The 23,258-nt window shown below is 43.1% G+C and overlaps 1 protein-coding gene across 1 annotated transcript in view; it reads right to left on the reverse strand.

Annotated features, from left to right (window-relative positions):
• The window catches only part of OSTF1 (osteoclast stimulating factor 1), a 52,873-nt gene that overhangs the window by 6,314 nt on the left and 23,301 nt on the right, over window positions 1-23,258 (reverse strand). The window contains exons 3-9 of the mRNA XM_035029031.1: window positions 14,452-14,502; window positions 11,434-11,497; window positions 9,677-9,730; window positions 7,341-7,448; window positions 6,369-6,418; window positions 3,124-3,202; window positions 217-315 (exon numbers count right to left, since the gene is read on the reverse strand). Of these exons, the coding sequence (XP_034884922.1) occupies window positions 217-315; window positions 3,124-3,202; window positions 6,369-6,418; window positions 7,341-7,448; window positions 9,677-9,730; window positions 11,434-11,497; window positions 14,452-14,502 (505 nt within the window). The remainder of the gene's footprint in view (window positions 1-216; window positions 316-3,123; window positions 3,203-6,368; window positions 6,419-7,340; window positions 7,449-9,676; window positions 9,731-11,433; window positions 11,498-14,451; window positions 14,503-23,258) is intronic.

Genomic DNA, 23,258 nt, shown 5'->3' on the forward strand with positions numbered 1-23,258 from the left:
GGAACATACAAAAAATATTAAAAGCTCAATGTCTCTTCGACTTGTTTGCATGAAGGTATTTCTTCTATGGTGAACGTTCCAAATTAGACCAAGGAGATAAAACGTACTTCAGAACCACATGAAGAGTTTCCTGAGAAAAATTTTTTTCCCAGGTCTAAGATGATAAACCTTGGTCATGATGGTGCCAGAGGAGAAAGAAGAATTAAAGCCAAATACCTGTGCCCTGTTTCTTTTTCAGGAGAGATGCGCAGGCGGCATTCGTAGCCATGTCCAGGGCCAGCTTCTTCTCATTGTTTCTTAAGTCTGTTCTCGCACCTTTCCCCCAATACAAGAAAAGCACATCAGGTGTTTCTGAAGAATCTAGAGTAGCAGACAATCTTCCTTCCACCAAAACTCATCACTTTGGGCCAAACTAACTAGGGAACCACTCTGGCCCTGAAGTCAGCTTTTTCAGAACAGTAAAAGCCCACTTGGCATCTTTAATCAGGGAGTTGCCGCTATACTCCTGATAATTAGGCACCATTAAAATATAGCCTTTCCTTTCAAGTCCTCAGAATACCACACGTGAGTTTTCAGTGGGGAGTTGACTCTCCCGGAGGTGAATCCTGAGTCAGTTAGACTCCAACATGTCTCGGCACCAGTTTTTGGAGATTCAATGTAATATACCCGTTGCTTCCTGAGAAAATACCACGTGGCTTGTGCCTGAGGGGATTAATATTTTATATCTGTAAGTATACTCCTGTGCAAATTAGCAGAAGAGTAACACAATAAAACCTAGAGGCAATCCATTGTTCCCGCAGCCCATCTTCAAACTTGCTTTTTTTCCTCGTCTTCACTGTGGTAAAAATTGTATCAGAATTCATGAGTCCATTTTCATTGTTAAAGATTCAAAAATATAGAAGTATGCTAAACAGAAGCATACGTCCCTTTTCATCCCCCAACTCAACCCCTCCCTTCCCCTTCCTCTAGCTTGTCCACAGGAAACCATTCCCAGCAAGTAGGCATCAATCCTCACCTCCCTCAGGTGCATGAATGCATTCACAGACATATATGTATATATACACAAAATCATACCACGTATATTGGTCTGTAAATTGATTTTTTTAACCTAACAATACATAATGGTATTCCTTAATACCATTCCTTATTAATACACATCCTTATAACTCGACCTATTTAAACATTTGTAAGTATTCAATTTTATGGACACTGCAAAATTTATTTAATCACCCCCCTATTGAGGGGCACTTAGGCTGTTCCTTTATCACAAACAATATTGCTGTAAACCTCCTTGAACAACATCTTTCTGATGTGTGGTTTTCTAGAAGTGACGCTGGAATGTGAGGATATGTCCATTTTTAATTCTGCTAGCTACTGTCAGATTACTTTCCAAGAAGGCTTTACCAATTCACACTTTCTACCACAGTATAAGAGAGTGCCATTTTCTTTGTAACCACATCCTCTTCCATAAACAAAAAAATAAATGTAATGAGACTCAAAGGCACAAAAATATTTGAGTAAAGAAAGGTTTGTGTGTTTAATTAGGAATATGGCAATTGTGTATAAAAATCTCCCTCGTGAGCAGGTTTAGATCTACCCATAGCGAAGGGTCTATAGAAACCTCATTCTCTCCTTGCGCCACAGGTAAAAAGAAAGTCCCTTGGGTTAAGAGTTCTGTGACTAATCGTATCTTACATTAAATTACACTTTAGAACTCATGTACATGATTTCTGTCAGGACAGGAAATGTCCAGAGCCAGCAATGCAAGAGAAGAAACAACCATTTCCTGTGTCCCTCTCCACCAGCGCTACCCAAGAGAAATATAATTTGAGCCATATATGTCATTTCAGATTTTCTAGTGGCCATGTTTTCAAAAAGAGGAATTTATTTTCATAATACGTTTTCTTTAACCCAGTATACCCAAAATGTGACAGGTCTATCACAGAACCAACAGAAGAATTGTTGTGGGGCGCCTGGGTGGCTCAGCGGTTAAGCGTCTGCCTCTGGCTCAGGTCATGATCCCAGGGTCCTGGGATCGAGCCCCGCATCGGGCTCCCTGCTCAGCGGAGAGCCTACTTCTCCCTCTCCCTCTGCTGCTCCCCCTGCTTGTGCTCTGTCTGTCAAATAAATAAATAAAATCTTTAAATAAATAAATAAATAAATAAATAAAATTGATGTGATGCTTTACATCTTTTTTCACGAAGTCTCTGACATTCGATGTGCATTTTACACTTGCAGAACATCTCAGTTTGGACTGGGCTCACTTCACCAGCTCAGCAGCCCCAGCGGTACGGCGCAGTTCTCGGCATAACCTTTAGGGGGCGCTACAGTGGTCCTCATGCTGTCTGATCTTTTTTATACCTGAGGTTTACGTCCTCAACACACTTTAAATTAGTAACATTTCCCTTCATATATCCCACAACATTGCTCTGAGGGTCCCTAATGACAGTGCATCCATATGACACCTTGGGACTCAAGCAACTTGTATTATAGCCTTTGGACCAGGGTACAGTATAGGGGATATGCCTGGCCCTCTGTAAGGCTTAATTAATATCTGCAGGACAAGTGGATGGATGGATAGTCAGTCCACAATTTCACTGTCCCCTCTGACTTGTACAGAGATAGGGAATCGAGGTATCTTCTCATTCTTCATACATCTAGCACCTGCTCAGCTCAAAGTAGGAGGTTATAGCTACAGCTTGCGTTCTTATCTATCAAGACTTTCCTGTGTGAAAAGGGGCTCAGCAACTTTACCCATACAGCTTTCTGAGATAGGATCTTCTCCGCACACGCATGCACACAAACACACGCACACACGCACACCTTTCTTCTAAGGCCCTTTAATCCTGCAGAAATATACAATAAACAAGTTCTAAAAGGAATAGATGTAATCTTAAAGCTTACCAAGCTTTCAATTTAAAACTAAAAACTTCACACAAATCACCACAATTCTGTAATTTCAGCTTACTGTAATAACCCTGTGATACAGACAGAGTGAAAGTTAAAACTCCACTTTCAAAACACAGAGCCTATTATTCTTCCTACTATTTCAAATAATGTAATTGAATGTAGCCTATTTTTCCAGGGTACGCGAAGGCTGGATAAACTGGGCACACGCTTTACCTTTTTCCAGAAGCAACTGGACAATATCTGCATAACCCTTCCAGGCAGCAGCATGCAAAGCTGTGTCTCCCAACTTGTTCTACGGTGATTTAAAAAGAGAAAGCAGCATTTTAAAAATAGAGAGTGGACTGAAAATACGCACGAATTCAGGTTTACTCTGAGTAACCTTACAATGAGGACAAGTCATGAAATCGTATAAAATTCCAAAGAGAGAAAGGAGACTCAGGAGACGACAGAAGAGTCACCTGGGGGGAGGGGATGGGACGGAGGAGCAGAGACTGACCTGGCAGAGCACCAGCAGAGCTGCAGATGCCTGCAGAGGGAGACACCAGGAGGAAGCAAGCAGATCTGTGCCTGCAGAAACCTCACATGAATTAAGCAATTAGAGATGCCTGGAGACATTGGAGCAGGCATGAGGCATGGGAGTGAAAACAAGAGGACTGGGTGAAAGTGTTTATGGAAGTAATTAGATCACCTTCCTCGCTCCTGGCTGTCAGGTGACCCCATGCAGATGGCAGAATTACTCTGTCAAGAAATTAACCAGACCGTTTCCAAGCGCGTGGAACTTAGAGGTACAAGGAAGGTGGCAATGAGGCCAGGAGCTAAAAGCAGTGGGTGAGCTTGAAAACCAACAAGCTGAGCAGTAAGCTGCCTTCACCTACCCCACTGCCCCAGTGTGCAACGTCTAGCATCTACCCCCCGGGCAGGAGGCTGGAGGATGGTTCTCTGGTGAAGCTGAACAGCCCCACATGTGGAAGAGGAAGAGGGTATTCACAATGACAGCTGGATATCACCCAGCGAAACAGCTACGACCTTACTTCACATAAGCCCCATAAGCATGCAGAACGTCTATTCACAGTGACAGCTGGATATTACCCAGCGAAACAGCTAGGACCTTACTTCACATAAGCCCCATAAGCATGCAGAACATCTATCACACTTCAACATGAATGGATAGACAAAGATACTAGGTATTTGGAAATACTAGGTACTAGGAAAGCCTCCATTATTTGAGAAAGGATAAAAACAAAATTAGTGGATCTCAGGGGGGAAAGACACAGTACAGTTAATGGCAGAAAATGTTCTAAAAAGCTGTAATTAATAGATCTGAGACATAACATGAAAGAGCATAATAGAACAAGAAAAGATGCTACTTAAAAGTAATAATCAGAGTAAAAGAAAGAGCTTATAGTGGACAGAATTCTAAGATGGTGCCCAAGACTCCTGCCCCCTAGGATCAACCCCCTGAAGAATTCTTCCACCTTGAGTGTGGGTGAGACTAAGGAATATAATGGGATATCACTCCCATAATTAGGTTTCTAATCAGTTGATGTTGAGTTCATCAAAAGGGAGATTATACCAGGTGGGCCTGGCCTAATCAGGTGGGCCCTTTCCCCAAGGTACAGCTTCAGAGACACAATCTCCTACTCGCTTTAAAGAATAAAGCAAATAGCCATGTTGCGAAATGTCTATGAAGAGGGGTGATCTCTGAAAGCTGCAGGCCAGAGTACTACGGGTGCAAGAAACTCAATCCTCCTGACAAACCTGAGTAAGCCTGGGACAGGATCTGAGCTCCAGATGAGAACCCAGTCCAGCTAATCCCTTGATTCCAGCCCATGAGGCTCAGCAGAGAACCCAGCTGTGCTACACCCAGAATTCCGGCCTATCTACAGAAAGTATAAGCCAAATGACGTCATTGTAAGCTGCTGAGTTTGTGGTTTTTTATTACACTGAAATAGAAAACTTACACTGGACATTAAGGAATGAAAAAGGTAACCAACATAAAGGTAAGAAAATCTCTGAGAAAAACTAAAATAACTGGAGCTTCAATGTTAAGAGGTCCTACCTCACTATGAACGGGCATTCCAGAACCAAAGAACAAAGACAATGGTCAGTAAAAACTGGAAAAGAAACAACAGACAATATTTTTCCAGGCTGAAAGAGTCCACCATCGTTACTGGGAAGAGACCCACTCTAAAGCACATTGTGGTGAAATTTCAGAACACCATGGTCAGAGTAACAATTCTGAGCAAGAGAAAAAGCAGATCACAAAAGAATGAGAATCAAAATGGCATCAAACCTCTCAAAAGCAATCCTAAAAACTGAATACCCTAGAGTCCTGCCTGCAAAATTCTATTTTTTTTTTTTTAAAGATTTTATTTATTTATTTGAGAGAGAGAGACTGAGAGAGAGAGCACATGAGAGGGGGTAAGGTCAGAGGGAGAAGCGGGCTCCCCGCTGAGCAGGGAGCCCGATGCGGGACTCGATCCAGGGACTCCAGGATCATGACCTGAGCCGAAGGCAGTCGCTTAACCAACTGAGCCACCCAGGCGCCCCGTCTGCAAAATTCTAAGGGAAATCATTTTCAGCCTTGAATTTTGTCAGCCACATCATCAATCCCTTGGTCCCCTTTCTTAGGAATCTATTTGAAGATGTTCTTCAACAACAGGATGGCAGCCACAGGATGCAGACAAGGGAAGACACACCATAGAAGGGAGGAGAAGGTAAGGCTTCCCAGGAAGAGAGCAAAGGGCAGCAGAGACAAAGCTGCTCAGATCAGAGAATGAGGATGAGGACTTCGGGAAGTACCAGTACCATTCTGGTGAGGGCGAGGGAGGGGTGGAGAAAGCAGTTACCTTCTACATTATGACGAAGTATGTCAAGAGAACATGAAACAGTGTGGAAGTCTCCAGCGAGATAAAAAACCAAAAGCCAGCTAAATAAAAGTAAGTCCAGAAACAAAAATGACACAAAAGGTGAGCAATATTTAAATAGCCATAATACTTGTGAGCACTGGAGAGTACCATAACCGGAAACTCTGATAGGCTATGTGGGGGAGGACCAGAGGAGCAAAGGTTCGGAGCTGGCAGATGAGACTGGGGGAAGTGGTAAGCTGGAACCTTCAGAAAGGACACCGAAACATTTCTGAAGATGATGACTTAGGAGACTGCTCTGTAGGCATCTTCCTTAGTAACATGAAGGCGAGAGGAAAGAGCTAAGAGCCGAAAGGAGTGAGTGAGAAGGAAGGAGTACGGTAGGCATTTTGGGCTTTATGCAATTTGGACTTCAGTACAACAGAAACTTTTTAATTATTTGTAGTGTTTTGATTAAAAATTGTATGAAAGATACTAAATGGGAAAAGGTCACTTCAAGGCACAAAGACAGGACTTTGCATGCCCATAAGCTGCACCTACAGAACAATGCAGGTGTGGTATGACCACCGACTTCCGCATAAATGATCTTACCTGTTGGTTCAGTTCAATGTTTGGTTGAGTAAACAGCATTTCCACTATGTCTGAAATTCAACGAGGAAAGATATTCTTTAAGAATAAAAAGGAAACGGCTGACAAGACTAGGCATAATAGTTTTAAAAGAGAGGGTTCTTCAGAACAATCTTCAAGAACATCCGTGTAACAAAATTTTTTGAATTTATGTAAGTACAAGACTTAAGAACCTAAAAAGTAGAATTATCTAGGGAAAAGTTGCTTCCAAATAATCTGGCTTTTGCATTTTGACCCGGGGCAATCACTGTAGAACTCTCTACATTTGCTATGCCCTTTATATTCATTTAACTAATCTGTGTTTATGAGCTAAAATAAGATCGGCTTCCTTTTGGGGAATGGCCAGAAACTTTCCTTTGGCTCTGCTATTTAATCTGCTGGATGCTCTGCTTCTGATTGTGGTGTCTGTTTTGCGTGTATGTCACAGGGAGAGGTAAATGGGTGTGGCTGATATTTGGTCAGGCTGAAACAGACCTAGAAATTCCACTTGTCATATTATGGATTATAACTGGATTATAACTGAGAAGGTTACCAACGATCACTAACTTAAGCAAATGCCGTCTTTCTCCTACATCGAACAGCGTGCATTCAACTTAAAATGTACATCATGAAAGCGTATCTTGGGAAAAGCTAAGCTGGAGGAGTCACTCCTGCCCCTTTCTTCTGTAAGATTAGACTGTGGGGTTTGTTTTTACATGACTATTGTTTTCCTGTCACCTTTCTGAGCCCGGGAGAGGAAAGGAAGTTTCCAGTCTTTCAAGTGAGAGAGGTCCACAAAGAGAGCATTCTGCCTACTGCTTCACAAGGCTTCTGGCCCATGTTCTAAAGGACTTGAAAAGAATCATCTCTTTTTTTCATTTCTGTAAATCCATCATCTCTCTGTGGAGCACCGTTGTCAGGAATGTGGACTCTGAGGACAACACACAGAAGACATACCTTTATGCCCCCCGTGGCAGGCCCAGTAGAGGGCGGTGCTTCCAGCTTTGTCCAAACCATTAACGCCGACTCGGTTGTCCAAACACTCTCTTAACCAGCTCAAGTTGCCTGAAAAAATTTCACATTTATATAAAACACGAGAAAAAGGGTTTGGTGTTTTGTTTTGCTTTGCTTTGGAATCCACTGCATCCTCCGTAAATTCCCATCTAGAACGGATTCGTCAGCAAGTCTGAAATGAAGACCTGCCCAGTAATGCATTCATTATGGTACATTTTCGCTTCCACTATATTAATGAAAAGCATTAACAACAACTTGGGGTTGCGGGAGGGTAGGAAAGGCTTAAACAGCACAAATTATTTGTCACCGTTCTAGGAAGTCCAGAGTCAAGGTGCCGGCAGATTCAGTGTCCGGTAAGAGCCTGCTTCCTGGTTCGTGGACACTGTCTTTCCACCCCTTGGGCAGAAAGAGCAGGGGAGCTCCCCGGGGTCTCCACCGGTACTGGTTCCATTCACGAGCGCAGAGCCCACCAAAGGCCCTACCCCCAAACGCCACCGCACTGGGGTTAGGTTTCAACATCTGAATCTTGAGGGGATGCAAGCATTCAGTCTATGGTACATACTGACTGGCCACACATACATGCTGACCCGCGTGGATGTAAGTGACAAAATACGAGTAAGCTCTGTGGGGCTGTGCATCAATTTTTAATGGTCGGTTAATGGGAAGAGTTGCCTAAATGAGTCTACTTATGGTTGTCTGACTCTGTAAAAAATACATACATGTAATTTTTTCCTTTGTGAAATCCTAGAACTTGGGGGAAAACAGTCAAACCTAAGAACAAGTACATACTACTCATTTTCATATTAAAATGTACTTTCAGTTCTGATAAGAAAATAAGGAAATAAACACAAAATAACCTGCTCAGAGCTGTTGCTCTCACAGTTAAATATAACTAGTAATTTAAAATCCTCTGGCGAATGCCCCAAATAACTAATTTGCAAATCACTTTGTTCTTTAGTTTCAAGCTTTTACTTAAATTCCAGTCATCGGGGCCCCTGGGTGGCTCAGTCGTTACGCGTCTGCCTTCAGCTCAAGTCATGATCCCAGGGTCCTGGGATCGAGTCCCGCATCGGGCTCCCTGCTCTGCGGGAAGCCTGCTTCTCCCTCTCCCACTCCCCCTGCTTGTGTGCCCTCTCTCGCTGTGTCTCTCTCTGTCAAATAAATAAATAAAATCTTTAAATAAATAAATAAATAAATAAATAAATAAATTCCAGTTACCAAACATATAGTGTAATATTAGTTTCAGGTACTAATGATTTTTTAAATGTCAACTTAGTAGTTCTACCTATGCACCATTCTAAAAAAATAATTTCCTTTTCTACATTCACGTTTCAAAAAGATCTGGAATAGAATGAAAGAGAGCTCCTTGAGGCCTTATAAAAACTCCCCATGTCCATAGCAGGGTTTCTCAAAGCGGCCCTGTCAATGGCGGGACTGGAGAATTCTTTGTTGTGGGGCTGACCTGTGTCCCGTAGCTATGTCCCCAGCATCTACTACCCAAAAGGTGCCAGGAGCATCCCCAAGTCAACAGTCAGGCATTGCCAAATTTCCCAGGGTTTGAGGGGGAAACCACTGATGTATGGGATAAAGTCCCAGGCCCGAGGCCCATCCCTTTCGCTCCCTCCCTCCCCAACTTCGCCCTCACCCCACACACCTGCACGCACTATAACAACACTCTCCCACGTTAGTCCCACAAGAGGCCTCCACCCTCCTGCCGTCTAGTTACTCGTGGCCTCTATAACCTGCTTGACTTAAACATACTTCAATTGTTGTTTTTCTGACACCACCTTGTAACGATCTCTTACACACATCTCTCCCCTTGCCAGAGGTCGAGCTCTGGGAGCCACAGGCAATGTCTCTCCACCTGCCACTGAGCACAAGGTAAGTAAACTACTCAAAAGTGTCTGGTGGCTGACATTTAAAATTTTAAAATCATAGGGGTGCCTGGCCGGCTCAGCTGGTAGAGCATGCGACGCCTGATCTCGGGGTTGTGAGTTCGAACCCCACACTGGGGTGTAGAGCTTACTTAAGGAAATAAAAAAAACATTTTAATCACATTTTCTCTCTCGAGGGTGAGAGAAGGCAGAACAGAGATCGCCTCTGGGGGCAGGCGGGGGTTTAACTGGAACGGGAACTTTCTGGGATGACAGAAGTGTTCTAGATCTTGATCTGGACGTCGGTGACATAGGTGTATACACCTGTCAAAAGTCATCAAACTATATAATTAAGATCTGTGTGTTTTACTCCTGGGTATCTCAATCAAAAACAATCACACCTACCTCTTTTTGCGGCTTCATGCAATGGATTGTCAATGGATTCTGCCTGCTCAGCCACTAGATTGAAAAGAAAAAGAGCAAAGCCAATGTTGAGAGTGCCACCCCAATGACTCACTGAAGCCACTTCGCAGTCCCCCGGCTTCCCGAGTGCCAGGGCCTTCCACCACACGGCAGCCCTTTTAGTGTGGATTTAAAAAAAAAAAAAAAAAAAAAAAAACAGCAGAAAATCAAACTGATGCTTCCTGCTTTAAAAGAAGCTGAATTATTTGCTAAATGAAACCAAGCTAAGCAATAAGGCAACACCACAGCAATTAACTGGAGTATAAACAAAAGCCACACACAGTAATTAACTGGAAGTATAAGCAGAAGCAAAGAGATCTGTGCCCTGCATACCAGTATACTCAAGTATGTCTTAAACTGAGTCGCAAAAATGCAAAGGAAAACATTCAATGTTCATTTTTACATTCTGTAAAAACACCCTACTTTGAAGACGGCTGAAAATAATTGTTTCCCTTGTGTGTGTGCACGTGGGGGGCACACACGAGGGGGAAACGGTTTGCTTCCCGTATTTACAGAGGGCAAGCAGCATCTCTACCTGCCTCTGAGGAAGGTGTGTTCTCTGCTGTCCCAGAATCAGCAGGAGTGACCACATGAAGACTGCGGTTCAACACAGATGTCAGACCCAACCCCTCCCGCCATAAAGAGCTGTAACTGGACACTCCCTTGGCTACTGGAGATGCAAAGCAACAGGGGAACATTTTACATGCTCACTGTCTGTGACTGGCTAGAAATGGAGTGCAAAGGTTAGAGGAACGTAGAAATGTTTCAAGTCTTTTTTTTAACCCAGAACGGCATCACCTTTAGATCAGGGCAAGCGGGGCCCCTACGTGGGGCCCCAGACCTCAGCTCTCACTTCCCCCTCCCTTCCCCTCCCCCCTTTGCTCTCCTAGGAACTTTGCAGCAGTCCCTTCCTTGCAATTTTCTAAGTCCTGTGCCGGTGGTTGGAACTGGTGCCTGACGCCAGCCCCATTGGTCTAGGGATTCATCTAATGCTGACGTCAAAAGGAATTTTTGGAAGTGACTGAAATCAAACCTCTTATTACACCGATGGGGAAACAGTCCCAGGGACAGCGGTTAAGTGCCTTCACTAAAGTCCCTTGTGATTAAGAAGTGGAAGAAAAAGGATTAAAACCCTGTTTACCAATCCTGTGCTCTTTTTACTCTACTTTGCTGTTCTGTACTCTGTAGAGACAGAAGTACTTGGTCTGTTTGTCCCTCTTCCAACCAGAAGTGGCTTCATGACAGAGGCCACCTCTCACTACTCAAGCTCCTCAAATGACCTGGATACCCATTAAATGAACATAACTGCCCCAGACGTGAATTAACAAGGCAAGGTCACTTCATCACCAAAGAAAGGGCTAGGCTGAGAAACCATCTGAGATTTGGTTTAACAGCAAAAGAAAAGAAAAAAAAACATTCTAAGAGCTGGATAAAGGAAAGCCATAAGCATTTCTTTGGAAACCTGGGGTTCTATCAAGCGTGCTACAATGCATTTTCTTAAGCCAAAGAATCAAGTTCAAGTACCTCCAGTGCCCATTCCCCTTTTATTACGGAGAGATTCATGGAGTACAAAATGTCCTATACCAGCAATGACTCCATTGATTTCTCAGCCCCGGCAGCAAGCAGAAAGGCTTCAGGAACCAGGAAATTGAAAGTCCACACAGTAGAAACAATGTAATAACCACCACAGCCATGCTTACCATAGTTGCTTGGGATGAGTCCAGTCCTGCCTTTGGAGGTACCTTTCCACCAATTGGTATCACTCTAGTGAAAGAAGAGTTAGATTAAGTGGTACCAAATCCAGCTTACATTCGATCACTTTTAAAACCATCTGGCTCAGGGCGCCTGGGTGGTTCAGTCGGTTAAGTGTCTGCCTTCTGCTCGGGTCATGATCCCAGGGTCCTGGGATCGAGTCCCACATCGGGCTCCCTGCTCAGCAGAAAGCCTACTTCTCCCTCTCCCTTTGCCCCTGCCCTGCTCATTCTGCCTCTCGCACTCTCTCTCTCAAATAAATAAATAAAATCTTTAAAAAAAAAAAAAGAACAAACAAACCCATCTGGCTCAGGGACTACACCTGTTCTACAGACTGTCCATCGGCCCTGGTCACAACCATCAAGTTTCCTCACCCCCTTGTTATGGATGTCCGTTCCCCCTATCATTAAAGTACAAATATACCCACACTGGCCTGCCACACACACAATACACTTCATCACAGAACCTCAACAAACACACACATCAGAGAGCCTATGAAACGGAAGAAAACAATCCATAGAATTTTAAACTATCCATAGAATTTTTTTGTCCATAGTCTAATTTCTCTTAGCTTGAAGATTTCTTTTTTCTTTTTAAAGATTTTCTTTTATTTGTCAGACACAGAGAGAGAGAACACAAGCAGGGGAAGTGGCAGGCAGAGGGAGAAGCAGACTCCTGCTGAGCAAGGAGCCCGACGCAGGGCTCGATCCCAGGACCCCAGGATCATGACCTGAGCTGAAGGCAGACGCTTAACCGACTGAGCCACCCAGGCAGCCCAGAGTTTTGGGATAACTTTATTTTAGAAAAAGCCAAAGCTATAAAAAGTAGGAAAAAACAGGATAATGAACCTACATGAACTCATCTCCCACCTGCATAAATTATTTACTCATGGCCAGCTGTTTCATATATATAACCCACAACCTCCCTCCCCTTCAGATTATCTTGAAATGAACTGTAGACACTGTACATATTTCAGTATGTATTTCTGAAAGATCAGGATTTTTTTCCAAAGACATAAAACCATTATCATAACTTAAAATTTATTTCAATAATTCCTTAATATCATCAAATATCTAGACCACTATTAAAATTTTTCAGTTATCCCACAATTTAGAATCCAAATAAGGGCCATACAATATGACTGACTGATTTGCCTCTTTGGTCTCTTTTAGTATATAGGTTTCCCTCCATTTTTTTTTCATTCCTTCATAATACGCTTGTTGCTTAGTGTATTTGTTGAAGAAACCAGTTTATTTGTTCTGCTGAGTTTCAAACAGTCTGGATTTTGCCTGTTGTGTTCCTCTGTTCCCCCTATTGCCTATAAATTGGTTGTTAGTTCTAGAGGCTTAATTAGATTCAGATTCAGTTTTCTGAGCAAGACTATTGTAGTATTGATTTCTTCCATCAGGAGACACATAATGTCTGGTGGTCTGCAAAATGGTGACATTCTATCATTCCTTTTTCACTTAAACAGTCAGAATATCTCTCTAAAGAAAAGTTCTCCCTCATCAACTCTCAGGTTACCCAGAGATGAAGTTCATAGAGAAAAGGCAGAATCAATGCTCATTATTTTCCTTAACTGAAGTTGTCAGAATAAAACGTTGGTTCCCTAGCATCTGCTCAGGGTGAAGAATGATGTTTGGGTTTTTTGAGGTATTATTGGCAGCTCATGGATTTAAACATAGAAAATGTGTTCAATCCTTGGGGAGTGCTGCCCTAATTGACTGTTCAAATTGTCCTATCTTTGACTAGTGGCAGCCTCTTCAGCTTCGGTCCTGTCTTTCTACTGTGACCCTCGTTGTCTCTGGAGGCTTCCTTGCTTTCTAATAACACGGTGTTCTCAGATTATCTTGTACCTTTGCTGCCCCCAACCTGGTAACATGTATTTCTCAACAGAGCCTTGTTCCTTTGAGTGCAAAATAACATATTATTATTGGGTCGCTCATTTTTTTTTTCCTAGGCCTTTTCAAAGGACAGAGCAGGACATGTTTTTATTTTATTGTAGATAAAATACAACATACTTGCAATACAGATGCAGAGCTATGGGGTTTTTATTTAACCTCATTGATCTTACATCCATGTATCTTTTCTTGCAGGCTGAAAATCCCAGTTGTCAGGATCACTGACCTAATGACTCATTTGCTCTCAACCATAACACACATGCAACAATCTCAGCAGAGCAATGCCAAGGCTTCTGCTACAAGATGATAATTAAAACCAGGTTACAGTTATTTTTCTTGCCAGTCCTTTTTGCCCTTCATGTATATTCTACTGGAGATGTTTGGTCTAACTGCTGAGTTTTAAGGTCACTTGGAACAGTTCCTTTCTGTATGGTTATGCCAATTACCTGGGATACAATTAATTTCATTTGAATCATTCTGCTTTTAAATTTCAGGGACTGCTTTTTTACCATTTAATTTTATAACTATGCAAAAGTTTACATGACTCCAAAGTCAGATCTCCAAAACAAGGTGTAATTTTTTTAAAAGTCTTTATTCCATGTTCCCTCTAACCTATTTCCCTTCCCTCACATAGAAGAAACTATTTTTTAAAATTTTATTCGATGATTCCTCTTTTGACTTTTTGTTTTAAACTGAAGAAAACAGTTATACATATAACCTCTCTTAGGTAAATAAGGCATACTGTTCACGCTTTTTTTACCTTGCATTTTTTCACTTAAATTACTCCATAATAGCATTTAGAGATATTCCTCATTCCTTTTTATAAATGCATAATACTCTATTTGTGGATATACCAAAACTTACTCAACTATCTTCTTATAGGTGGACATAAGGGCTACTTCTAATTTTATGCTATTATTACAAATTGTGCTAAAATGAACAAACTGGGCATACGTATTTCTATACAGATAAACATTTAAATACTGTACAATGTTACAGCTACACAAAATAGCCTCATGTATCTTTAGTTCATATGTAGGATTACAAAATATTAGCTGAGCTTACCATGTCAGTAATGTAGATAATATCACCTTCCTCAAAGTACAATTCATCTGGCTGAAAGAAAAAATATATACAGTTTGACTTCATGTGATTTTTCATGAATTAGAATATAATGATGACACTAGTAATTATATGAATTTCAAATCCTAAAGTACCTTACAGACAATTTGGTTTTTAGATACTTAAATATGCACACAGACCACATAATGAAACATTACTGACAAACTAACGTTATGTTTAGAAAGCTGAATTTTTCCCATTATGGACTTCAAAGAGTTGCATACGTAACATATAAGAATTCCCCCCTACACACACATCTTATATTCTTCCACAATGAAAGCAAGGCATTTCTCTATCAAAACAGAATATTAATAAAACTACTTTCTTGTAAAAATTCTAAAAGGTGATGTACATTTTTTCGTAAAAGGATAAATGTCTAGAATTTAAAACCATGAAAAACAGCCAGGAGTTTGGCTCTTGTCTAAAGGATTAGGCTTCAATCCTTAAATACTTTCATGTCAACATCTACTACCTGCTTATTTTGAGAAAACAACTATCCTATCTTTTCATGATCAGAGAGAATGAACATTTCATATATAAGGATAGTTAATACATAATTCAACCATTAATAAGGCTAAAGAGCGGGAAAATGGGTAGCAGTAACTCAGAACGTCCAGACCATAAGCAGCTTTCAGAGGTTAGCTGATGATACAGACAATATGCACTCCAGGTTGTACCAGCCAAATGTCCTGCAAACTCTCTGAAGATAGCCGGGTGCTTTAATTAAGCATCTTTTTTCTATCACTACATTAATGCTTACCAGCATGACTTTGTAGGTATATAGGACCATGCCTATTACGAGCAAGTTTCAGATCCTGGGAAATATTCACGTTGTCATGTTGAGTGAAGAATGTGAAGCACAAAATTTCACACAGGATAAGATCACAATTACGCATGAAATATATAGAAACATTTTTCCAAATTTTCTATTGTGAGCATGTATTACTTTCATAATTTTGGTTGGAAAAATGTTTTTTAAACAGGCTTTGATATTTCTGATTATAGTTGCTGTTCCGTACAAATAAAACTCAAGCTAGTGAAACAAATTATCTCATCAACCATTTATCTCCTCTCAGTTACAGACCAGGGAGGTAAATGTGACTCTGCACTACTAACTTGTTTAGTTTCAAAGCTGATCTGTATTATTATTATAACTATTTCCTCCTGGATATAAACGAAGACTGTATCAGCTATACCATCCTTTAAGCAACCACATACATAAATACTTAGATGCATTATGCATTCAAATATAAAAATTACCAAATGATAATTAATGATACTAAAAAATTGCTGAGTTCCTTTATTTTTTAAAAGATTTTATTTATTTATTTATTTGAGAGAGAGAGAATGAGCGGGGAGAGGCACAGAGATAGAGGGAGAAACAGACTCCCCAATGAGCAGGGAGCCCGATGTGGGACTCATCCCAGGACCCTGAGATCATGACCTGAGCCGAAGGCAGACACTTAACCGACTGAACCACCCAGGCGCCCTGGCTGAGTTCCTTTAAAAGGCACTTCCTGAAGCATTTGTTGCATTTATGACTGATTTACCGAGTCTAGACTTAACACACAGCACAAGCTATGCAAAATTAGTTGAGCCTATGGAGACTTGATGATATAGATTTTATGATTATTAGAAATAGGCATTTAGGGCAAAAATAGTAAAGCCCTCTAAGTTCTTCCCTAATCTTTTCCTATCATGTTCTGATGATCTGTGACCAAGAGACCACCAATATGTGATGGATATAGAAAGTGATTAGGTAAACAAACTATTTCTCTTAGTATTTCCCTGCTTGCAAACTGGACCGCTCCCACAGAGGCCAGAAAGGGGATGCACTGCTCACCCAGCACCCCAGCTAGACACAGTGGCCATCCCTGTAACAGGAAGGTCAGCCTTCGCTGGCAACTTCAACACCATTTGACTGTCTCTCCTTGAGATGGCAATAAGGGTTAAGAGGAGAGAATGAAGTAGAACGTAAGGAAGTAAGGAAAACAGAATCTATGTGAAAGCGTAGCACTTTTCTTGGAGGGACTTTGAGTTTCTCGGAGTTTCGAAAGAGTGCAATGTCTTGAAGAGATCCCTCTGGTCTTGGAGTCGTCCAAAGCACATTCTTACCCTGTACCTCTCCAAGAACTAAACCTGCCCACTTATGTCTAACAAGGGGCTTTCGTGGAAGTTAAAGATCATCCCTACCTATGATGTTGGCCTCCTTTTAAAATCACAAGTCAAGGGCGCCTGGGTGGCTCAGCTGGTTAAGTGACTGCCTTCGGCTCAGGTCATGATCCTGGAGTCCCGGGATCGAGTCCCACATCAGGCTCCCTGCTCAGCAGGGGGTCTGCTTCTCCCTCTGACCCTCCTCCCTCTCATGCTCTCTGTCTCTCATTCTCTCTCTCGCAAATAAATAAATAAAATCTTTAAAAAAAAAAATCACAAGTCAAGTTTGCCTAAATTTCCACACATAGTAAGTTCATTCACCCTTGAACCAAAAAGGCATGTTTTGAAACAGTATCGAACAAACAGCTTCAAAAAAGCACACAAACAAAAATCCCTGTGATGAGTCCTTCTCATTTAGGAAAAAAAAAGTATAGGGCCCGGAACAATGGAAAGTAAGTGCTTCATGGATATAGGGTTTTCTTTTAGAGGATGAAAATGTTTTGGAACTGGATAGAAGTGAGGGTTGTACAACACTGTGAATATACTAAATGCCTCTGAACTATTCCCTTCAAAATGGTTAATTTTATGCTTTGTGATTTTTTACCTCAATTTTTAAAAGGGCAATAAAAAATAAAATTAAAATTAAAGTAAATTTAGAGGCAATAAAAAGTCAAGAACAGTTACAATTCTTATTGTCTTTTAAGTAATTCTTGTGCTTTGCGGTTTGGTAAAATGCCTCATTTGGAAAATGTCACTCAGTACAGTCATTTCGATACTTCTCAGTGCTGCTTTAGTTTTTAAAATAATGGCTATTGTTCAAACACTGGTGAATGCCACAAGCCACCTATTAGGTGAGACTTGTTTTTCAACTGAGGGAAGGACAACAGGCAGTCGATTTCAGTCAGGGGAAAAAAAAAAGGTCTCGCTATTTTTCCACCCTGAGAAAGGAGAGTGGACAGTTTATTCTCTTTTTAATCAATAGCTCCCAGACAGACAGTGCTACTCCCTGTAAAATATCTTCTTCCAAAGGAACCAGGGGCAGTGCTTACTAACCTAGCTATGGACGTGGTCTACCGAATTCTTCACACTATTTGTAGTAATAAAGACAATAAGGTCATTTTCATGATTTTAAAACTTATATAGATTTTTACCTAAAATATTCACACTTTCCATTAAGAAACTGCTTGCAGGGCACTTAATGTAAATGATTTGATGAGGGTCTACTTTAAATTCCTGGCATCACATGCACGGAACAGAAATGGGAAAACAGTGACACAATCAAGGAAGCACTTTATTTCTAGTTTGTTCTTGGGTTTCAACCACATTCCTCTTTGCCCCTCTCCTTGAAGAACCACAAGGTATCAGGACAAGCAAATTGCTGGCCACTGCAATGTTAGAGTGATGAGTACAAACTTGGTAATATATATTCTCATTCCTGTTTCATTTATTCTTGGTAACCTGTAATTCCCAAGGCATTCATTTTGTTGGTTTATGAAAATATATATTTTATAAAAAATTTTAGAGACCATAACATCCTTATGAAACTTTCCAGATGTGTCAACCTGGAACCCCAAGAATTAATAAAAAGATTTTTACAAATCAAATTTTCCATGGATGTTTTTATTTACCACTTTATAAGACTACTAAGAGGGCGCCTGGGTGGCTCAGTCGTTAAGCGTCTGCCTTCGGCTCAGGTCATGATCCCGGGGTCCTGGGATCGAGTCCCACATCGGGCTCCCTGCTCCATAGGAGGCCTGCTTCTCCCTCTCCCACTCCCCCTGCTTGTGTTCCTGCTCTCGCTATCTCTCTCTCTGTCAAATAAATAAATAAAATCTTTAAAAAAAAAAGTATGAAGAGCCAGGCACTAGTCTGGCCGCTTACAAGTATTAACAAATTTAACCCTCACCAGCAACCCCATGAGGTGGGCTTTACTCTTGTCATCACACTGCAGATGAGAAGCTTGTCCAAGGCCATACAGCAGGTGTGTGGTAGACACTAGACTTGAACCACGACAGTTAAGAGTCCGGAACCTTCACCAGCATCTACGCTTTCTCTCTTACGGAAGGGTCATGCATAGCCATCACTAGTCATCAGGGTATCATGACCAGGTTAAAAGGTGGTGGCCTGTTGTTCGCCCCTACTCCCCATCCCTACATGAGGCAGAACAACAAAACCAACAGCCAACCCCTTACACTGGCAAAGCATGCTTAGCCTCGTTCAATCCTCAGGACGACCCATCAGGGGCAGGGCTAAAACACGGGTATCGTCTCCATTTCATAACCAGGCTCAGAGGGGTGTTGAAGAACTTGCCACAAACCACACAGTGAGTAAGTGGCAGGCCCTGGGCTCCTACTTCAGCTTTTGGGATCCCATTCTAGGGATCCTGCCTCTACGCAGAGTGCGATAAACCTAGTCATGTCAGAAAACGTGACATGACAGAGCGGGGTCTTGCTGCTTTCCCTTTAGAAATCGACATGCCGCCAGCACACAGAAAATGCTGTTCCCTCTGTCCCAGTGTGTCTTGACACTGGTCTATCCAGTCCAGCCAGATCTCTGTATGAGACTTTATTGGACTGGGGGTTGGGCAAGAATTAAGAACCAAACAGGCATAAGTGGCGCCAGAACTCCCCGGCCTTCAAGCAAGCTAGAAGGGAAATGGGTTGGCAGGAAGAACCAGGAGTGACAAACTGCCCAGTGTTCTAGCTGTCCCGTGGATCACCGAGACTGAAGCTGGGCACTGCTGTCCCTATCCTGAGGACAGAAGAGTAGGTCAAAGCTGGACCCAGGCCTCCTTAGGGTGCTGCACTTGTCAGCAAGTGTCCCGCAGAGGCCAGCTCAGCCCTTGCATCCTGCCTGGTCCCAATGACTTTGAGGAGGCCAGGTCAGTTCAGGACGTACCAGAGTGCATCCATCCCACTAGGGGTGGTTGCTGAGGGAGATGATAGAGACAGACAAACTGAGCTTCCTGCATCATCCAACAGAAATCCTTATTCAGAAAAAGAACGTAAAACTAAATTAGCTCTGGGATGGGATTCAAAATACTGAATCACTGGTCTAGCACAGGTACTTAAGCAGAAAGGAAGGCCGGGGGCGCCTGGGTGGCTCAGTTGGTTAAGCGACTGCCTTCAGCTCAGGTCATGATCCTGGAGTCCCGGGATCGAGTCCCGCATCGGGCTCCCTGCTCGGCAGGGAGCCTGCTTCTCCCTCTGACCCTTCTCCCTCTCATGCTCTCTGTCTCTCATTCTCTCTGTCTCAAATAAATAAATAAAATCTTTAAAAAAAAAAAAAAAGAAAGGAAGGCCGGGAGCTAGAGGCTACTTGCCCAGCCAGCCACCTCCCCTTTAACATCTGGACTGAGGGGAGGTGGAAAGGGGCAGAGTGTGGGAGCAGCAGGTGTGGGATACTCATTACTGAGCACCCGGTACATCCTGGATGAATTAGCAGCACTGCTCCACAGCCGAGGATCCTTGGGAGCAGGGACATTAAAAAATAACATTTTAAATATGGACTCTTTAAGAACACTAATGAACTAAATATCTATTTTCTTCTGGACATTCAATAATAACGAAGATTATTTTTTTAAAGATTTTATTTATTTATTTGAGGTACAGAAACAGAATGCGAGCAAGAGCAGGGGGGGGAAGGGCAGAGGGAGAGAGAGAAGCAGGCTTCCCGCAGAGCAGGGAGCCCGATGCGGGGACTCGATCCCAGGACTCTGGGATCGTGACCTGAGCCGAAGGCAGACGCTTAACGGCTGAGCCACCCAGGCACCCCAATAACAACGATTTTTTTTAAAAAACAGTAGTGAAATTCCATCCTGGGGCAGAACTGGAGGTGAATTAAAATAGTCAATATGTCAACCCACCAAAACTATTTGCTAAATGTCAATATATACAGCAACCACTACCCCTCCTAACAGTAATAGCAGGTTCACACAATTAATCTCACCTAATTCGCACTAAAACCCTATGAGATTATTATTCTCACTTGAAAGAGGAGCACGCTGAGGTGCAGAGGTTAGGGAATTCCCGAATTTCCCAGGTCACATAGATGCTAAAGAGGTGGAGTGGGTCCTAAAACCTAAGGCCAGCTCTGAACAACCCTGTGTTCTGCCCCCTCCAAACACGGTTATGGGGAGCAGGACAGAAATGCCAAGTGTAAAAGGCAACCCCCTCTTCGCTGGGTTAATCAGAAAGTCTTTATGGAAAAGGAAGTATGTTATTAGAGCCTAGAGAGGGTAGAAAGGGTTCAGAGATGGGTTCTACTGTGTATCTCTCTACTGTGCATCTAGACTGGAATGGTCTAAGAAGGGAAAGGGGCAGAGGACTGCAGGGCTAGAAACAGGTTGGACCATAGGGGACGCTATCCCCTTCAATAAAGAGGTGAAGCAGATGATGGGAGCAAAGCTACATTGTAGGAAAATCAATCAGGCAGAAGAATGCAGATGGAATGGAGAAGCTGGAGTCCATGGGCCAGAAGCAAGAAAAAGCACACGAGAACCAAAAGAGGAGGAGGTCAGTGAGGAAGGACAAAGGTGATGACCAACAGGATACTGGGGGGAGGGGGGGGTCAGGAGTCATGTCTGATCTCAAACTGAGTACATTCAGGTCCCTTCCTAGAGTGAGGGGGGGCTGCAGAGAATGATCTATTATACACCGACCAGCCCAGGAGGGCAGCTGATGAGCACCCCCCACCCCCACTTCTGTCAACCTCGGGTGGCTTGCAACCTAGGAAACCACTGATTAGGACAATCAGACGCATGAAATGACAGCCTTCCTGTGAGCAGGGGACAAAGACAACAACTTCTGGGGCTCATACTTCCTTACCTTTCTGTGTCCCACCCACTACCCAATTCATATGTCGAAGTCCTAATCCTTAGTACCTCAGAATGTTGAGTGTATTTGGAGACAGATTCTTTAAAGAGGTAGTTAAATTAAAATTAGGTCGTTCGAGTGAGCCCTAATCCATATATGACCAGTGTCCTTTTAAGAAGAGCAGACTGGGAAACTGACAAGCACAGAGGAAAGACAACGCACGTGGGGACACAGGGAGAACACAATCATCTAGGAGAGAGGCTTCGGAAGAAACCAACCCTGGCCACACCTCCACCTGACTCCTTGCCTCCAAAATTCTAAGAAAAATTTTTGTCGGTTAAGCCACGTAGTCTTGCAGGACCTTGTTCTGGCAGCCGGAGCAAGCGGACACGTCGCCCGTTCATTCCCCACTCCTCTGACACAGGGGTGATGCCGCTGAAACGTCCTGGTAAGAAGAATAAAAACCCGAGACCTACCTCTACCCACCCAACCCCTCTTGTTCCAGGAACACTGTGATGATAAAGTCTGGGGAAAACTCATCGGAACCCAAGCACACCCCCTATGAGCTGCATTCCCTGCTGCCATTTACTGGAGCCCACTGCGTGCAAGTCTTCAAATATCCATCTCGTTGCCCGCTCACAGCCAAATTCTGCAGGATGGCTGATGAGGACACAGACGGCCACACGGATTTGGAATTTGAGGGCCAGCCGCAGCCTGATGGTTAGTGAGTCAACGCTCGGCGCCATCTGGTTCTGTGCTACCCTCTGAGATGCTCGGCTCTGGGGACGACAGGGGACACGGCAAACCCAGACAAAGCCAGCGGCAAGCTGCTGTCTCCAGCACGAAGGCTCCCATCTCTAGTAAGTAAGACGGGAACGTCAAGAGAGCAGGTTTCCTTGCTCGGTCTCTTTCCTCTGCCTCCTAACCGTCTGGGCGTTCTGCTCCCACTCTTGCTCTGCTGGATGGTTTCCCTCAGGGAGAGTGGTTCTTCTAAAACGTATCTAATCAACCCTGGACTCAAAACCCTCCATCTTACCCCATGAGGCCCTACGTGATCTGCCCTCCCTCTCCACCCAAGCTCTCTGAACCCATCTCCTACCTCCCTCTCCTTTATTCACAACTTTCTCAGCTGCTGTCTTCCCTGCTGTTTCTAGAACCCACCAAAGATGCTCCTCACTGTTCCCCTGCTCTCTTCCTTCCCTCAGGTCTCCACACGAATGTCACCTTTATAGAAAGCTCATCCCTGGACACCCTGCTGAAAATAACTCTTTTCTCCACGAACCTTTTGGCCCCATACCCTCCTTATTTTTCTTCATAGCACCAATCAGGCCCTGATAGTCCTGTTCATTTGTCTGCTTACTGTCTGTCTCCCTCCACTGGGATGGGAGCTCCATGAGGCCATCCTTTCTGTTGATGTGGCACCATCCCCAAGGCCTGGGCCAGGGTCTGGCACATAGTAAGTGCTCACTAAACCAAGGATGGATGGGTGGATTGATGGATGGACACCAGAAACAGCAGAAACATAAAAAATTGCTCTAGATAGTTGGTAAAGGGTGCCCTTATGAGGTGGCCTGAAGTAGAGGGTCAACAGGAAGAACAAGGAAGGTCAGCGTGAGACCCACAGGAAGGATGACTAAGACAAGGTCCCATGCTTTACATGTGTGGGTCACCTGGTGATTTTTAAAAGTGGGTGATGTCACCCTAGGGGAAAAAGCAGCACAGGATGGACTACATGACCTCAAGGTGGGGAACACTTTCAGATCAACCCGAGGGACTTAGCTC

Source organism: Mirounga leonina, unplaced genomic scaffold (assembly GCF_011800145.1).
Source record: "Mirounga leonina isolate KUSES-001 unplaced genomic scaffold, KU_Mleo_1.0 Mir_224, whole genome shotgun sequence".
NCBI classification, from domain to species: domain Eukaryota; kingdom Metazoa; phylum Chordata; class Mammalia; order Carnivora; family Phocidae; genus Mirounga; species Mirounga leonina.